Source organism: Coregonus clupeaformis, chromosome 15 (assembly GCF_020615455.1).
Source record: "Coregonus clupeaformis isolate EN_2021a chromosome 15, ASM2061545v1, whole genome shotgun sequence".
NCBI lineage: Eukaryota > Metazoa > Chordata > Actinopteri > Salmoniformes > Salmonidae > Coregonus > Coregonus clupeaformis.
The window spans coordinates 47,794,035-47,813,376 of NC_059206.1; the positions used below are offsets into that span (position 1 = coordinate 47,794,035).

Below are 19,342 nucleotides of genomic sequence, written 5' to 3' on the forward strand. Positions count from 1 at the left end.
AGCTTCACAAGCTCACCCTCTACTGCACAATAACTGAAAGTTTGTGTGTGTGTAACTGAATGGAATTCTATGCCCACAAAAGGCCTGTTTTCTGAAAACATTTGAATTTATAAAATCTCACTCAGGTAATTGAACATGCACGCACCTTTTGAAATGTATTTTAATTGGAAAATTATTAAACTCTACTCACTACTATTCTACATTCCACATACAGTAATCCACAAAAAACAGTCTACAATGTGGATCAAGTCAGACAGACAGCGACAGACAGACACCACCTTTACGTGACATTCAAGCAAATTCTAAATCCAGGCAGCTAGGTGCCACATTAATGGCAAAACACATGCTTGTGTGTGTGTGTAACCTGACAGCCCGCCACACGGCAGGGGTCTCAGTGAGTATGAACTCTGTGTACACCACAGCTGCCGACAGCAGACGGACCAACAGCTTCCTGCTAATAAAAGGGAATAAATAAATACCGCTTAAGACGGCGTGTTTACCTCGCCAGTCAACATTTATCGATGCTCTCCGATCGAAAGCTGCAAATGAGCTCCAATGTCACTGACGAGGAGACAGAGTGTGAGTGTGTGTATGGGTATACGTGTGTCACCCCAAAACCACACAAGGGTCATTCGAGACTCAATACTGCATTAGCCTACTGAACTGATTCCCAGGCATTAGCTCTGGGAGAGCTAACACATCACTAAAACATTGTTCACCAAACCCTCTTGGTTATACATTGGCTATACTGGTCACTCCCTAGCAGCGAACAGAACACACTATCAACAAGGTTTTCGGATTAGCATTTGTTTATTTGTCACTATCATATTAAACATATTGCTGTGAGTAAAGTCAAATCAATCACCTGATAGTTATCAGTAAGTCTAAATACCTAATAGTTTCTCTAGAAAGCACTCTCAAGATAATGTATGCCTTACTGTTTAGATAAAACAAGCAGTTTTAGAGACAGAAACAACTGTAGCAAGAACACTGTGTGTGTGTGCGTGTGCATGGGGGGGGTTAGAGTCGAACAGGTTCCGAAGGTCGAGAGAAACGACAGAGAGAGGAGGATGAGGGATGGGTGGTGGGTTTGGATGAGAGTGGGGCCAGAGAGGGGAGGAGAGAGAGAGCGAAAAAGAGAGTGAAAATGAAGATAGAGGGGGAGGAGGGGTATAGAGATGGAGAGAGACTGCCTGCATACACTGTCAAGACAGTTAATATAAGGTTTGGAGATAAGGTCCTGCAGACAAACATTGACCAAATCAGCCATTTCAGTGTGCGAGCCTGAACTGCCAGTCACACTGACAGACAACGCAACAATCAGCACTCACTCTCTGATAAGAGCTCTACTGGGCGCGTGCAGCAAACAGCCAATCTACTGCGTGCCTGGCAAGGAGGGCGATCGAGAGAGGGAGGAGGGAGAGAGCAGACAGCAAGAGAGAGATGGGCAATACATCTACAGAGAAGATGTGGACAAAGAATGAACAGCACAGTGAAGGAGAGAAGAATACCAGAGAAAGAGAGGACGTTAGAGAATGAAAAGGCAAAGAAAAGCTTTCCAACAACCCCCCCCACACACACACAGAAAGAGATAAAATAGGTGATATCAGTGGTGTGATATCAGCTCTTAAAAATAGTGCCTCTCCCTGGTCTCTCTGTCACCTGGGAACAGGATATACATTAGTGATCCTATAGTTTTGACCCCTTCATGCTTTAATGCTCAGTCTGCTTTGCCTTACACAATAGCGTCATTTTATTGCCTCAATTGATTAATGGTGCGTGCGTTTGTATATGCGTGTGCGGAAGGGTGGGATAACACTCCCTATCCATTGATAGTCTCCTACAGTATGCCAGAGAAATCCACACATAAAATAATCACATATTGAATGCCAGAGTGGATGCCTGAGGGAAGCCAAGCTAACTAACCACTGGGCTGTGTTCTGGGACCTTGGAACCACATTGGCCCCTTCTGGTCGGAGCCGGAACTACAGCCGAGACCACCACAGCGGGTTGGGAAACACTCCTAGTCATTTACCTTTGTCAGACGCACTTAGACTCAGTCGAGCAAAACAGTGGGCAATAGCTACCGCTGCCTGGAAGAACTGTGTTCCCTTCGAGTCAGAGTGAGTGAGTGAATGAGTGAGAGAGAACGAGAGAGAGAGGGGTGCCTCGGTGGCTCAATCACACACCTAATATACAATTTTTCTGGCTACTGATAACAGTATGAGAAATCAACACTGATGTTACTACCATCATGGGTGTGTGTGTGTGTGGTGAGAGAGAAAACAAGAGAAAGAAAGAAGAGAATGTGTGTGTGTGTGCACACACGTGTATACAGTGGTAGGTGAAAGGGTTAAGTCCACTCCCTGGCTGCATGCAGCTTTCCCTCACTGTGTCAAGCCCCATTAAACCAACTACACCACAGCAATATGGTGCTATCAATTACACACACCAGACCATCAATGAAGACAGAGGCTGGGAGAGGGGGAAGAGGAGTAGAGGAGAGAGGGATAGAGAGGCAGGAACACATAAAACAGGACAAACGGCCACATAAAAGACCAGCAGCCTGGCTCGCACACAAGTACACACCAGTTGAGGCTGCTGAGGGGAGGATGGCTCATAATAATGGCTGGAACGGAGGAAATGGAATTGCATCAAACACATGGAAACCATGTTTGATACCATTCCACCTATTCCGCTCCAGTCATTACCATGAGCCATCCTCCCCAATTAAGGTGCCATCAATCTCCTGTGGTATACACGCACATCCCTCTCGCTGCTGCACTCTAGACAGCTGACGATAAGGCTCTGCTGGACTTATCTGATGGCAAACACACACACACAGGGCTGTGCTCCAGTGGGGAATACGACAGGCTGCGGGGAGAAGCAGCAGAGTTGAGATCACTCGGAGAGATGTGGCTCCAACACTACAGGGACAAGACAGATCTGGAGCCATCACTCTGGCACACAGATTTTTACACACGCCTCTCTGAGGTTTATTTGATATACAGATACAATAAAATGATGCATGCATACGATAAAAAACTAAGGGGGGGAAAAGGTAAGTCTGGCTGCCAGTCTGAGATTTTACAGTCAAGTCACTCAGGCTGCTAGATACACACCAAACAAATAAAGTGTAATTTCAGAAAAACATTTTTATTAACTACAAGGAAATCATAGGTTGAAATACATTCTGTAAGATATTAATAAGATAAACAGTAGCCTGTAATAAAATAGCTGAGAAACAAACAGGATAGATCCAGTAACATCACAAGAGGCAGATTATGTGGAAGTGACAAGATGCAGGAATGAGTTGTAATCTATTATAACTCAGTGAATTCAGGAGGTTATTTGAAATAGTTGTAAAACTCATTGGGGAAAAATGTCCCTTACACAGGCATGGATCATTCAAAAAAGGCACACATTTTTCTTTGTTTTGAAATCATAGGAAAATAATCATTAATTTCATTTCGATTCATCTCTTGAATTGAGACCCTGATAGTACATGTGACTAACATAGGTGTCAACGCTGAAACTGTTAATCTCTCCAACCACAAACAGTACACATTACTGTGCAAACAAATCAACAGAACAGTGTATCCTAAATGGCACCCTGTTCCCTTTATAGTGCACTATTTTTGGTCAAAAAGCGTGCACTATATAGGGCATAATTTGCCATTCAGGACAGACTAAAACCTACCATATTCTGGCTATTGGTTGTGAATGAGGTCAATAAGATAGCTGATTTAGAGTAGAGGTACGGTGCAATGTTCTGAACGTTGCAAACAGGAGTGTCTTGTACCCGGCTAACAAACTATTTTTTATCTGAGCCTTCAGTAACATTGCAACCCACTGAACACGGCCCTGGGGTAAGCCAGCCTTAGTTTTGGATGGCCCCAGCACAAACCCAGTCAGTCATATCTACGGAGCATGTATAAAACCACCATAGACACAGAACACAGTGGGAACCACAGCAGCCAAATTAGGCAGAATGTGAGCGCCACCAACTGGTGACTTCCATTATCAACCCAAATCTGAAACGGTACAACACGGCCAAGACAGGCTGTCCTATTCTTAATGCTGTAGCTCAATGACACCTACTCTGGCTCCCTCTACTGTTACATCATATTCAGAATCCATTAAAACAGAAAACTACCAGAACTAACATGGCTGTGTAACATTCTGTACATTTGAGTTTCAAGACATCATAATAAGAGTTGGGGGAACCAAAATACAGTAGCAACAGAACTAATGGAATCCATCCACAAGAATAGCAGTGGTTGAAAGAACAGATAGTTCCACAACAAACACATGGAGAGCATCTCAATAGTATAGAGTGGCATCCTCATCTCCTTTCCTTTCCCTGCACTGATCTGGAAGTGGACAGGTGAAAGCAAAATCCCCTGGTAGGTTTCTGCCATATTGCTTTCACTTATCCCTAGTTTTCAGATCAGTGCAGATTAAGGAGAGACGAGGAGAGGAAGCTGCTCCATCAGGTATTGTCCGCTGTAGCTTGTCTTTTACATGACCTGGACCCAGCTATAGCGAACAAACATCAGTCATACAAAAATAGATATTTCTGCCTTTCACATAGATGTTATGAAGGCAACTGATTAACAACGGATGAATAGAGGCAGCGTTACTGATTTTTTTGTAGTAGGGAGAAACCCCAACTCATGTCCACCAAAACACCATCTGTGAAAGAGTGTCATTCTGACATCGAGGTTTACATTATAGAAACAGAATTACTAGAATGGGGGTAACCCAATTCAAGTCAATTACTAATTATATTTATATGGTTTACATCAAACAGTTGCATTGACACGATCTGCCAAGGCTATAACGGGTTTCCTTCCATACAGAGGAAAGCACCTTTACAGTCAATGCAACTGGCTAGAACCATCTCATAAACACTGGGGAATGCCATCCAATACCTTAACACGGGTCATATTCATTAATTCACACCGTAGCAAAACATTTTGCAACGGAAAATGAAAAGGAGTGTTTTTCAGGTAGACCCTCCCTGTTTAAATCAGTTTTCTTCCATTTGGTGCCTTGTGAATATGACCCTAGTGTAGGGTCTATATATTGACCTATAACCATGGTACATCAATAGCCCATTTGATGCATTCTGCTTCACATCTTTGGCTCAATGTACCCTCTACTAGTGAATCGACACTCAATGACAGCATAAAATTCACGTGGAAATAACTTAACTTGGGTAGCAAATATTCTTCTTGGGTAGCAAATATTTTTCTCCCAATAGTGAAAGTTGTGCCATTTTACAACTGTTTATATCAAAAATATCAATGGTATATAAACTCATTTACTTCAACATTCTGGTATAATCTAGTTATTGTAATATACATGTTTCATTGTAACAGTTATTGTAATATACATATTTTATCCAATTAAACATGCTATTAATTATAATATAAAGTCTAAATTACCATCTTAAATTATACATGGGAAATACAACTATGATAGAAACGTTATTTTATTACTAAATTAATATCAATAATGTCCAAATCTATTCTTCCTATTCAAAATACAGTTTATGGGTATATTCACTAAATATATTTATGTATATATCAATATGCAAATGTGTGCATGTTTTTGTATGCATGTGCGTGCGTGTCTGTGTGAGTATGTGCCTAAATATCATGATTGACGTTCATTCACAGCTTTTCTAAATAAAAAGTATTTCAGCGCATCCGAAAATATAATCACTCCAAGAGATAAGATAGCTAGGTGGTGTGCACTACGGAGAAAACTGCAGGCATTTTTGGAAAGTTTCCTTCCTTAATACAAGTTACATATTGTCTTCGAAAGCTAATGGGTCTTGCTGGCTTTCATTGGAACATAACTTCATCAATTACTTTTTAATAAAATAACTCCTGCAAGAACTATGAACTAAAGAGGTGTTTCGACACAACCTATTTAAATACTGTAACTAGTATAAATATAACAGCGGCACCTCTTATGGGACCAGGCTATAGGAGAACATGGAACTGGGCTTGATAGTGAATCTTTGAATGACAATCACATTCCAACCGCGACAACAAGCCTGTTAAACTCAATATCAGTCAGTTCCTAAAGAACAAGGCAGTAAAAACAAGAATACAATTACATATGAACATTAAAAGACTTCCCATTGACTTATTACAACAGCGAGTATTGAATTTTCCTGTACAAAAACTTTTTTCATCGTTTTCTGTAAAAGATGAACTACCTAAAGTAAACCCATCTAAACAACATCATACTGAGATAATACAAGTAAACTTTATACCCCTTACAAACCCTAAAGCCAGATAGAAAACATCACCTTGTGTGTGTGTGTGTGTGTGTTGTGCTCCTTCTGGTGTATGTTTAGATCTTGCTGTGTCGTTTCCCTCTGGCTTTATTTGGAGTCTGGACCGGTCTGCTCTTCCTTCTCAATGCCCGCTGGTCAATCACTGGTGGCTGCTCCTCTTCCTCCTCAGCCGAACCCTTCTCTACAGCCTCCTCTTCCTCCTCTGTAGTTGTAGCTTTCTCCTCCTCTTCCTCTGTGACCTCCGGCTGCTCCCTGTCCTGCTCCTCGGGCTCGATGACCACTCTGCTGAGTCTCGTAGATTTACGTTTAGGCTCCGCCAGGCCACTGCCACTACCTCTCCTCCAAAGGGCCTGAACCTTGCCACCCTCGTCTGAGCTCTCACTTCCCTCCTCCAACTCCTCTTTATCATCCGCTGTACTGGTAGCATTCTCCATCTCCTCTATCCCTTTATTTTGGTCCTCCTCGACCAGGACCTCTTCCTTCGCCGCCTCCTCCTCCTCCTCTCCTTCCTCCGGAGGCTGGTAGGACAGGTCTGCTACCCCCACCTGGACCACAGTTTCCTGGCTACTGCTGTCCACCGCAATGGCCTCCTCCATGGATTTCTCCTCTACCTCTGGTTCCTCCACTGCTTTCTCCGTAGCCTCCTCATTTTCTCCCTTTACCTCCTCTCCTTCTTCCATGGGTGTAGCTGCGGCCTCCTCTAGAGGCGCAGCAGGTTCCCTCCCTGCCTCCTCACTCACCTCCCCAGAGATGGAGGGATCTGCTTGGGCTGGCTCTGCAGGCGAGGGGGCCTCCTCTGGAGCATAGGCTGGTTCTTCTACTAATGGTAGAGAAACCTCCTCCTCCAGTTCCTCCTCCACCACAGCTTCAGCCAACCCCTCTGACGCCACAGGAGCTGCTACTACGGTGTCCTGCATAGGACAAAAAGAGAGAAAAACATGCAGTTGTGAAAAACATATAGCCCAATTCCCTTTCTAACACATACTGTAGAAAGAAACACGTCCACAGTACAAATCCACTGCTTTCTCCGCCTCCTCCTTTTCTCCCTCTACCTCCTCTCCTTCTTCCATGGGTGTAGCTGCGGCCTCCTCTGAAGGTGCTGGAGGTTCCCCCCCTGCCTTCTCACTCACATCCCCAGAGATGGAGGGCTCTGCTGAGGATGGCTCTGCAGGCGAGGGGGCCTCCTCTGAAACAGAGGCTGGTTCTTCTACTAACGGGAGAGGAACCTCCTCCAGTTCCTCCTCCACCACAGCTTCAGCTTCTACTATGTCCTGCAGAGGACAAAAGGACAGACAAATTTGCATTTGTTAAACATACTACCCAATTCCCTTTCTAACGCACACTATAGAAAGAAACATGTCCACAGTACAGAAATGAACATTCCATCTCATCTGTGATCCCCTTGCTCCAATAATGGCCCCATCCCACACATTCCAACTGTCATACAAGGTTAATCCTCCTGAGTAATTGAACCACATACTTCAGCCTCGATGGACTCTTCCTCCTTCGCCGCCGCCTCCTCCTCCTCCTCGTCGTCCTTCATTTCCACGTCTTCCTCTGTCGTTCTGTTCTCTTGCACAGCCTCTCCCCCCTCCTCCTTTTCCTCCTCCTCCACCTCCTCTCTCTGGTCATCAGTCAGTTCTCCGTTCATCTCCTCCACCTCCTGAGGAGTGAAGAGCCCCAACCAATGGTTAACGGCTACTTTTGTTAATTAATCGCAGCCCTGCGAAAATCAAATTGCATAATACAAAAATCATCATAAAAATCTGTGTTTAAGCTAGAGTTTTTTTGCGTCTCGATCCAACGCATCCGTCAATATCGGCCTTCCGCATCCGTTACAGCTGTGTTTGTCAGACCATGAGACATCCCGAAAATCAGTCTCCTCGCGAAAACGTCTGTAGCGTCCGAACGGTTTGGCCTACAAACTACTATGACCACCCTATGGAAAGGTGAAACTCTCACGAACATGTCAGTGGTTTTGCACAAGCGTTACGGGACTCGTCTGAAATCAATACCGCCGATCTGCCAACTTCTGTTTTGCTCTAGAATGTCCACAAGCCTCACAAGCCTCCCCTTTAAAACAATTATGGAAGTATATATGGAAGTAGTTTAGTGCCTAAAAAAAGTGTTAAATACGTGTCATATAAAAAAGAAATCTGATCTTTCTTACATCTCTCAGATATAGGCCAGGCACATCAAAACGAACTTCCTTTTGATTTTTCTGTTTTTCTCATGTATGAATCTGTTATTCAAAGTGTTTCTATGGGCTAATAGAGTTAAAGCCAAAATCAATGTTGTCTGTAATGGCACCCTATTCACTATATAGTGCACTGTTTTTGACCAGGCGCCATAGGGAATAGAGTGCCATTTCTGACGCATCCAGTGTGACATAAGCTATGATAGTGACTGCTTATTCTCTAACAGTAACATAACACAATGATGACAAGCAAAACAGAACAGCCAAATGAACTGTTGTTTTCTAATGCTGTATTCCTACTGATCACCTCCCCCATCCTCTCACCTGAGCTTTGGTGTCCTCCTCCTCTACAGAGGCCACAGCAGCCTCTGCCTCTCCTGCTCTTCCTTCATCCTCATCTACAGCCGTAGTGGTGGGCTCTGCCTTTGCATCCTCCAATCTAAACGCACAATAGACCAGGGGTATTATGATTTAGAGCCAAAGGGAAGCATTCATACTTGAAAACCATGTAAAGGTTGGGTTACAACCTGAAAGAAAGGACACATTTCAGTGTTGAAAATACTATGGGTAGGAGTCTATTGATTGACAGTTGTCTGAGGAGTAAAAAACAGTCACTGAATTTACGTGAATTAAGGAGCACTACTGCCCTGGAAAAAAGACTGTATACATTGAATTATACACATTTCATTAATACTTTGATATAGGTTTCTATTTCACTGAGACTCCTTCTCTAACCTGTTCATCTTCAGAGGCTGGCTCTCCTCTGTGGAGTCTTCCGTCTCTTCTCTGCCATGCTTTTTATGTCCGCTACTCCTGATACGCGTTGACACTGGTGTGCCATCCAGGGCTAGAGAAAGAGTAGCCATTTTCATTCCAATGTGTATTCAAATTTTTTTTTTGCCAATTTCTGTATTCAGAAAATCCAACATTTTCTCATTCATTAATTTCAGGACTCCATGGAGATCCTAAAGACTTCTGAGCTACTTACCTTCTATTAACTTGAGAGGCTTATTTGCCACCAAAAGATCCTCCTAGAAAACAAGAACAAGAAATCAAGACCAAATCAACTCTTCATTACTTGATTATATTGACCCTACAGTTAAGAACTGAGGGTTGAAGATATTCTTAAATTATAAACAACAAATACATCCAAAGAGCTGTTCGAGGAGACGAGAGATTGAGGAGGAGACCCAAGAAAAGAAAGCATAGCAAAGGAGGAGCTAAAAAAGGAAAGAAAGAAACAACAAGAGACCAAGTTGGATAGAGAGAGAGACCGGGAGAGCTAGAGACGTACGGTGATGTCCAGAAAGTTGTCCTCCTCCTCCTCCTCCATGTTGATGTCTGTGTGGTCCAGAGAGGCAGCTCGTTGGTCTCCGTTAGACGCCACCGCGTGGAGCACCACTTTATGGGAATCAGCAGAACAATCATAAGTCAATTAGCTACTGGTCATGTGAGTCTGACCACTGTCTGTCTGATGTCACCAAGTCCCCAGCCCACATTATAGAGGATCTAATCTGGGTCTCATGCTATCATCCTGCTATGGTCCCGATGGATCAGCTGGGTTGTATTCAGGGAGGTCGCAGATAGAAATGTAATGAATAGAGCTGTCGTCGCGATTCCCTATTCTACATGACAATCATATCAGTTCTACATAACACATTTCTATCTGAAGGTACTGTAACGTTACATCTTGCTGAACAGGCCGTTGGTGTTAGAGCATGGTGTTGAAAGTGCATCCCTGTATACCTCATGCTACTGTGCCAGTACCTTTCAGTGCTAGGGCTTTGATCTTGCTGGCCACATTCTCTCTCTGGTAGAGTCCTCCCACTCCCTCTACCACCCACAGCAGATCCTGGTCAGCTGGGTACCGACACAGGTACTGGCCACACACTGCAGGTCAGGGAGAGATGATACACTTTGATTGACTGATTTATTCATTTATTTTGGAGATGGAAAGTTGTACAGTTCTAGAGTACAGTAGAGAGGAGTAGAGAGATAGGGTACTACTACAAACCTTTATACATAATGTTACGGATACAGGTATCCTGTGTCCTGTGTTTTCCTCTCCTTCTGCCCTAATCACAGGTGTCCTGTATGTTCCTGATTGGTGGTCGTTGAGATGTCTGCTGATTGCTAAGGTGGACCAATCAGTGAACATTCCTCTGCATGGCACCACCTGTTGCTGGTTTTTCAATCACACATCCCATTGTTTAAAAACCAGTCAGTTATGTTTGTTGTGAGAGAGAAAGACTGTTTCCATATGTGAGTATGGATACTGTGGTATCCTGTGTATTGTGTACTCACTAAGTTTGGCTACTCTGTTTGGTAATTTTGTTAGAGACTATTTCCGTATGTGAGTATGGATACTGTGGTATCCTGTGTATTGTGTACTCACTAATTTGCTGATTACTCTGTTTGGTAACTTTGTGTGTTTCTGGGAAAAGGGGAGTTTAAGCAAGTTGCCCTTGGGCGTACATTACCCGTAGGAAGAAATCTGTCTAAAAACACTAGTTAGACCTGAGCGGACCACCCACTGTACTTTTGTATGACTAGCAGTAGCTTAGCGGTTCTTGAGGCAGGCAAGATCAGTTTAGGGGTGTTTTACACTATTGTTTCATTTCTTGGGTCCTGCTCAGCCCTTTTTCCCAAAACCTTTACCGTGTGTTCAGCAATAAACCTTTTATGTTTGACGGTAGTTTATGGCTGTCGTGTAGTTTTTCGTTCTCACTGTTCCATGTCACACTTATAATTTGCATGAATTATGTTACGGGTCTCATGTCCATCACCCTAGACGTTTAAAGCCACGGGGTTCGTAACACATAATTAGAGCACAAGAGTACTACTAACCTTTATACATGGTTAGAGAAAGAGAGTCCTACTCCTACTACTAACCTTTATACATGGTTAGAGAAAGAGAGTACTACTCCTACTACTAACCTTTATACATGGTTAGAGAGAGAGGGTACTTCAGGCCGAGCTGGTTGTCTTTGAAAGAGTCCACAAAGTCCTCCAGCATCTGCAGGCCATGACCTTTTCCACGGTGACACTTCCTGACAAAGATGGAGTTCATGACAGGAAGCTGGTAGCGCTGGGTCACAAAATTATTACATAAGCTGTCTGGAGAGTGAGAGGAAGAGAGATTTACTGTTAGTTAATGTCAGTAAGGTATGCTGTAATTGATTGATACATGATTGATTGTCATAAAACGCAGGATAATCAAACAAGATACATGGCAAGAGATCAAAACTGAAGTCTGAATTCATACACTGCTGGAACATTTCCCCGATTAGAGAACATTACAAAGTCAAACAAAAGTGGAAAAACGATCTGCCTGTCTCAATGTGGATCTAATGAAAAAACTTTGAACAAATTAAATTAATTCCGGCTCATCGGTTGTACTAGGATGACCTGCTCTGCTCTACAGTGGTCCTGTGTCTTCACTGAGCAAAACTGAAAACAGTTTAAACACAGGGAATGATACTTTGTACCAGAAATACTGAACATTAAAACTATGTGCTACTATATTTTTGGTATACTATAAAAAGTCTACCTCTTGGCCATTATAGAAATCATCTTCAGGAGGTTGAGGGTAATGGATAGCCTTGTGTAAGTTGGGGTACTGCCCAGTCTTCACTAACTAGCTAACTTCACCGCAGTTTGGGTTTAAACAAAAGATGACAGTTTGACCAGACAGAGACAGCTCACCTTTGGGTTTGACTGAGTAGAACCCGACGGCGTTTCCATCCTTCCAGAGGAGCTTGGCGAAGTCGTGCTGGCCGTGGCACAGGAAGGGCACCTCAGGTTTGTCCATCTCACCCACGCGGTACACGATACGGTTCAGAATGTACAGGACGATCCGCTCACCAAGACTCCTCACCTGGGGGACACACAGACAGAATGTCTGTAGCCATGAAGTGCTTTGAAAGGCAGGTCATGGCTCACATCAACACCATTATCCCAGAAACCCTAGACCCACTCCAATTTGCATACCGCCCCAACAGATCCACAGATGATGCAATCTCTATTGCACTCCACACTGCCCTTTCCCACCTGGACAAGAGGAACACCTATGTGAGAATGCTATTAATTGACTACAGCTCAGCATTCAACACCATAGTGCCCTCAAAGCTCATCACTAAGCTAAGGAATCTGGGACTAAACACCTCCCTCTGCAACTGGATCCTGGACTTCCTGACGGGCCGCCCCCAGGTGGTAAGGGTAGGTATCAACACATCTGCCACACTGATCCTCAACACGGGGGCCCCTCAGGGGTGCGTGCTCAGTCCCCTCCTGTACTCCCTGTTCACCCATGACTGCATGGCCAGGCACGACTCCAACACCATCATTAAGTTTGCAGATGACAACAGTGGTAGGCCTGATCACCGACAACGATGAGACAGCCTATAGGGAGAAGGTCAGAGACCTGGCCATGTGGTGCCAGGATAACAACCTCTCCCTCAACGTGACCAAGACAAAGGAGATGATTGTGGACTACAGGGAAAAAAAAAGAGGACTGAGCACGACCCCATTCTCATCGACGGGGCTGTGGTGGAACAGGTTGAGATTTGGCATGGGTCCTCAGATCCTCAAAAAATTCTACAGCTGCACCATCGAGAGCATCCTGACTGGTTGCATCACCGCCTGGTATGGCAACTGCTTGGCCTCCGACCGTAAGGCACTACAGAGGGTAGTGCGTACGGCCCAGTACATCACTGGGGCCAAGCTTCCTGCCATCCAGGACCTCTATACCAGGCGGTGTCAGAGGAAGGCCCTCAATTGTCAAAGACTCCAGCCACCCTAGTCATAGACTGTTCTCTCTGCTACCGCACGGCAAGCGGTACCGGAGTGCCAAGTCTAGGTCCAAAAGACTTCTCAACAGCTTCTACCCCCAAGCCATAAGACTCCTAAACAGCTAATCATGGTTACCCGGGCTATTTGCACTGCCCCCCCTCCCCCACCCCATCATTTTACGCTGCTGCTACTCTGTTAATTATTTATGCATAGTCACTTTAACTCTACCCACATGTACATATTACTTCAACTACCTCAACTAGCCGGTGTCCCCGCACATTGACTCTGCACCGGTACCCCCCTGTATATATAGCCTCCCTACTGTTATTTTATTTTACTTCTGCTCTTTTTTTCCTCAACACTTTTTGTCTACTTTTTTTATTAAAAATAAATGCACTGTTGTTTAAGGGCTGTAAGTAAGCATTTCACTGTAATGTCTGCACCTGTTGTATTCGGCGCATGTGGCCAATAACATTTTATTTTATTTTATTTGACTTAACAAAATGTTAAAGGTAACACACACACACACACACACACCACCTCTCCCCAGGAGTTTTCACCGGCAACACTCAACGCACAAACACATACTTTCCTCACTGCTCAATCTACAGTTGAAGTCGGACGTTTACATACACTTAGGTTGGAGTCATTAAAACTCGTTTTTCAACCACTCCACACATTTCTTGTTAACAAACTATAGTTTTGGCAAGTCGGTTAGGACATCTACTTTGTGCATGACAAGTAATTTTACCAACAATTGTTTACAGACAGATTATTTCACTGTATCACAATTCCAGTGGGTCAGAAGTTTACATACACTAAGTTGACTGTGCCTTTAAACAGCTTGGAAAATTCCAGAAAATGATGTCATGGCTTTAGAAGCTTCTGATAGGCTAATTGACATAATTGGGTGTACCTGTGCATGTATTTCAAGGCCTACCTTCAAACTCAGTGCCTCTTTGCTTGACATCATGGGAAAATCAAAAGAAATCAGCCAAGACCTCAGAAAAAAAATGGTAGACCTCCACAAGTCTGGTTCATCCTTGGGAGAAATGTCCAAACGCTTTAAGGTACCACGTTCATCTGTACAAACAATAGTACGCAAGTTTAAACACCATGGGACCACGCAGCCGTCATACCGCTCATGAAGGAGACGCGTTCTGTCTCCTAGAGATGAACGTACTTTGGTGCGAAAAGTGCAAATCAATCCCAGAACAGCAGCAAAGGACCTTGTGAAGATGCTGGAGGAAACAGGTACAAAAGTATCTATATCCACAGTAAAACGAGTCCTATATCGACATAACCTGAAAGGTCGCTCAGCAAGGAAGAAGCCACTGCTCCAAAACCGCCATAAAAAAGCCAGACTACGGTTTGCAACTGCACATGGGGACAAAGATTGTACTTTTTGGAGAAATGTCCTCTGGTCTGATGAAACAAAAAAAAATGTTTTGCCATAATGACCATCGTTATGTTTGGAGGAAAAAGGGGGGGCTTGCAAGCCGAAAAACCCCATCCCAACCGTGAAGCACGGGGGTGGCAGCATCATGCTGTGGGGGTGCTTTGCTGCAGGAGGGACTGGTGCACTTCACAAAATAGATGGTATCATGGGGAAGGAAAATTAGATGGATATATTGAAGCAACATCTCAAGACATCAGTCAGGAAGTTAAAGCTTGGTTGCAAATGGGTTTTCCAAATGGACAATGACCCCAAGCATACTTCCAAAGTTGTGGCAAAATGGCTTAAGGACAACAAAGTCAAGGTATTGGAGTGGCCATCACAAAGCCCTGACTTCAATCCTATAGTAAATGTGTGGCCAGAAAAAGCGTATGCGAGCAAGGAGGCCTGCAAACCTGACTCAGTTACACCAGCTCTGTCAGGAGGAATGGGCCAAAATTCACCCAACTTATTGTGGGAAGCTTGTTGAAGGCTACCCGAAACGTTTGACCCAAGTTAAACAATTTAAAGGCAATGCTACCAAATACTAATTGAGTGTATGTAAACTTCTGACCCACTGGGAATGTGATGAAAGAAATAAAAGCTGAAATAAATCTCTCTCTACTATTATTCTGACATTTCACATTCTTAAAATAAAAGTGGTGATCTTAACTGACCTAAAACAGGGAATATTTACTAGGATTAAATGTCAGGAATTGTGAAAAACTGAGTTTAAATGTATTTGGCTAAGGTGTATGTAAACTTCCGACTTCAACTGTACATACACTGTAGTAGGACACACGATTCAGAAGGGACTTGGTTCAGTACGTGGCATCGTCGTCTTTCACCTCCCACTAAAATGTTTAAGTGACAGTTTTTATTGCTTCATATCTCTGCCAACCCCTTGTAAACATAGAAATAACATTTAACTGTGGGGTTTGAATCAAGGCCCTGAACAGTGCACTGCTCCTAGTTTCAAACTTGTGTGTGTATCTTAGGGTTATGATAGCATCGTCTATCGAGGATGATTGACAGCCATTGTCGATGGTGACGACATCGTGATGTGACAGACAATAGCCAAGCCTATTTAAACTTGACTGGCAACTTGCAGTAAAGAGCGGAGTTCGGCAGTGCACAAATATGTTATAAACTATTTACAGAATGCACAAGAACAATGTAGACGGAGCCGAGAGTTTCACCAAAGCAGCACAAAATGTCCAGTCAGAATTTTTGGGGGTTTTCACTCTCGACTATCAGATGATCTGGGCCTAATAGCCAAAGCCTATGTCTAATTGTTATTAAAGCCCATCTTTCTATTTTCTCTCCATTTGATATGAATATTACTTGACCTATTAAGCTTCTCTTTCAGTTTTATGCACCCTGGATTTCTCCCGCCGTGCTATTTCATGATTAAACAATTAAATTAATCGAACTGAGTTTTAGTAGGCTCAGAAAGTTTTCAGTTGTTTTTGAATAACCTTAAAAAACAAGGTAGGCCTAAGGTAATAATGAGAGAGATTTTCTATCTTGCTATTGTTTGTTCTAACTAGTAGTTCGAACAAACCTTACAGTTGAGCAAAGCTTAGGCTATTATAAAAAAAGAAATCCTCTGTGCCGTTACGAAACCAAACGGCCAAAAGCATAGACTAATCCTACTAATTGAAATACCATAAAAAGACAAGATAAAGTTATGAGTATTTCCCATATATTACAATAAAGTCTGTCAAATGTTTTTAGTTTAAAAAATTGGGCTGGCCACTCGGGGGGCGATAACATTAACTGGCGATTTTATAAGTACTGAATCACGCCAGAACCAAAGCTGATTTTGCCCAACCCTAGTGTGTGTGTGTGTGTGTGTGTGTGTGTGTGTGTGTGTGTGTGTGTGTGTGTACATGCACGCTGTGTGTTTCTCCATTGTTCCATGCTAATCAGAACCAGTTGCAGGGCAAAGCCAGGCAGAGAGCCATGAGTTTGTTCTGAATGCTGTCATTGTGCTCTGTCCTCTACACACACCATAAATGCAATACACATGCAGTGCTTGACATTCTGTTCAAAACAATGTCATTATGCATCTGATGGGGTAGATAAACATGCCCAGGCTAATGTGTGTGTGTGTGCTATCCATCGATTGTTTGGTCGATAGGCTGCTGGTCGACTGATATTTTGTTGTTGTTGAGCAGTAGCATGCATGTATATGCATTATTTTATTTTTTTAATGGCACACAAGACACGTGACTGTTTCGCGCCCATCTCAGTGAACTAATCCATTGTAGAGGCCGCGGGATGGCACAGTCCAAGAAGAATGGGAGTGTGGTCAAGATGCACAATGCAAGTCTCTCTCCAAAATGCTCTCTCTCAAGCCAATTTGTGCACATTCATTGTTTCATAACTTAAATTGTGTGAATTGTTTGCGTTTGATTGTTAGTGTCTATCAATTCCCTATTACATATATCACCAGTAGTACATTTCCCGTGAATTCCTATCATTTCTAATTTATAATGTTTGTTTGGTTACGGTAATGTCTGTTAATGCATTCAATATATTATCATTATTATTCCAGTCTTTTACCGTTCTCATTGTCAGAGTGGACCTGTTGTTTGCAGAGCGCACAACCTATGCTTATGAGAAACAAGTTTGGGTTTATTTCATTCCATTTACAGTGCATTCAGAAAGTATTCAGACCCCTTCCCTTTTTCCATATTTTGTTACGTTACAGCCTTATTCTAAAATTGATTAAATAAATAAAAATCATCAATCTACACACAACACCCCATAATGACAAGGCAAAAAAACAGGTTATTTGCATAAGAATTCAGACCCTTTACTATGAGACTCGAAATTGAGCTCAGGTGCATCCTGTTTCCATTGATCATCCTTGATGTTTCTACAACTTGATTGGAGTCCACCTGTGGTAAATTCAATTGATTGGACATGATTTGGAAAGTCACACACCTGTCTATATAAAGGTCCCACAGTTGACAGTGCATGTCAGAACAAAAACCAAGCCATGAGGGCGAAGGAATTGTCCGTAGTGCTCCGAAACAGGATTGTATCGAGGCACAGATCTGGGGAATGGTACCAACAAATTTCTGCAGCATTGAAGATCCCCAAGAACACAGTGGCCTCCATCATTCTTAAATGGAAGACGTTTGGGACCACCAAGACTCTTCCTAGATCTGCCCCCCCCCGGCCAAACTGAGCGAGAAGGGCCTTGGTAAGGGAGGTGACCAAGAACCCGATGGTCACTCAGGGAGGTGACCAAGAACCCGATGGTCACTCTGACAGAGCTCCAGAGTTCCTCTGTGGAGATGGGAGAACCTTCCAGAAGGACAACCATCTCTGCAGTACTCCACCAATCAGGCTTTTATGGTAGAGTGGCCAGATAGAAGCCACTCCTCAGTATAAGGCACATGACAGCACGCTTGGAGTTTGCCAAAAGACACCTAAAGATTCTCTAGTCTGATGAAACCAAGATTGAACTCTTTGGCCTGAATGCCAAGCGTCACGTCTGGAGGAAACCTGGCAGCATCCCTACAGTGAAGCATTGTGGTGGCAGCATCATGCTGTGGGTATGTCTTTCAGCGGCAGGGACTGTGATACTAGTCAGGATCGAGGGAAAGATGAACGCAGCAAAGTACTGAGAGATCCTTGATGAAATCCTGCTCCAGAGCACTCAGGACCTCAGACAGGCCTCCTGTAGCTCAGTTGGTAGAGCATGGCGCTTGCAACACCAGGGTTGTGGGTTTGATTCCCACGGGGGGCCAGTATGAAAGATTTATGCACTCACTAACTGTAAGTCACTCTGGATAAGAGCGTCTGCTAAATGACTAAAATGTAAGGTTCATCTTCCAACAGGACAACGACCCTAAGCACACAGCCAAGACAATGCAGGAGTGGCTTTGGGACAAGTCTCTGAATGACCTTGAGTGGCCCAGCCAGAGCCCGGTCTTGAACCCGATCAAACATCTCTGAAGAGACCTGAAAATAGCTGTGCATCGAGGCTCCCCATCCAACCTGACAGAGCTTGAGAGGATCTGCAGAGAAGAATGGGAGAAACTCCCCAAATACAGGTGTGCCAAGCTTGTAGCATCATACCCAAGAAGACTTGGAGGCTTTAATCGCTGCCAAAGTTGCTTCAACAAATTACTGAGTAAAGGATCTTAATACTATTTCATTTTTATTTTTACATTTCTAAAAACCTGTTTGGTTTGTCATTATGGGGTATTGTGTATAGATTGATGAGGGGAAAAACGATTTCATCAATTTTAGAATAAGGCTGTAATGTAAGAAAATGTGGAAAAAGTCAAGGGGTCTGAATACTTTCCGAATGCACTGTACGAGCTTTGTCAATTTAGTCATCGTCTTTTGTTTGAAGCGCTCCTGTCAATTAATTAAGGACACGCACCTGATTACGGATAGAAGTAGGCCTATAGGCTACCTGGCCTGCACACAAATGTAGGCATATAAATGTGCTTATTTGGGGATCTGATAGTATTTCTGATTGGCTTAACGCACCACCACTAATGAGCTGTGGAGCTTCTCAAAGTAATGTTTTCTTCACCTCAAACAGAAAGCAAACTAAGTCTGTTTTTACATCTATTAAGAA

General features: G+C 43.4%; 1 protein-coding gene across 1 annotated transcript in view; it reads right to left on the minus strand.

The window, feature by feature from the left end:
* Nucleotides 1-3,135: 3,135 nt before the first annotated feature.
* Nucleotides 3,136-19,342, minus strand: part of LOC121582796 (soluble lamin-associated protein of 75 kDa) — a 32,108-nt gene continuing 15,901 nt past the window's right edge. Inside the window, exons 5-14 of the mRNA XM_041898898.2 lie at nt 12,216-12,387; nt 11,448-11,627; nt 10,278-10,400; nt 9,805-9,911; nt 9,499-9,541; nt 9,246-9,357; nt 8,835-8,949; nt 7,794-7,976; nt 7,366-7,584; nt 3,136-7,224 (exon numbers count right to left, since the gene is read on the minus strand). Of these exons, the coding sequence (XP_041754832.1) occupies nt 6,370-7,224; nt 7,366-7,584; nt 7,794-7,976; nt 8,835-8,949; nt 9,246-9,357; nt 9,499-9,541; nt 9,805-9,911; nt 10,278-10,400; nt 11,448-11,627; nt 12,216-12,387 (2,109 nt within the window). The 3' untranslated portion in view covers nt 3,136-6,369. The remainder of the gene's footprint in view (nt 7,225-7,365; nt 7,585-7,793; nt 7,977-8,834; nt 8,950-9,245; nt 9,358-9,498; nt 9,542-9,804; nt 9,912-10,277; nt 10,401-11,447; nt 11,628-12,215; nt 12,388-19,342) is intronic.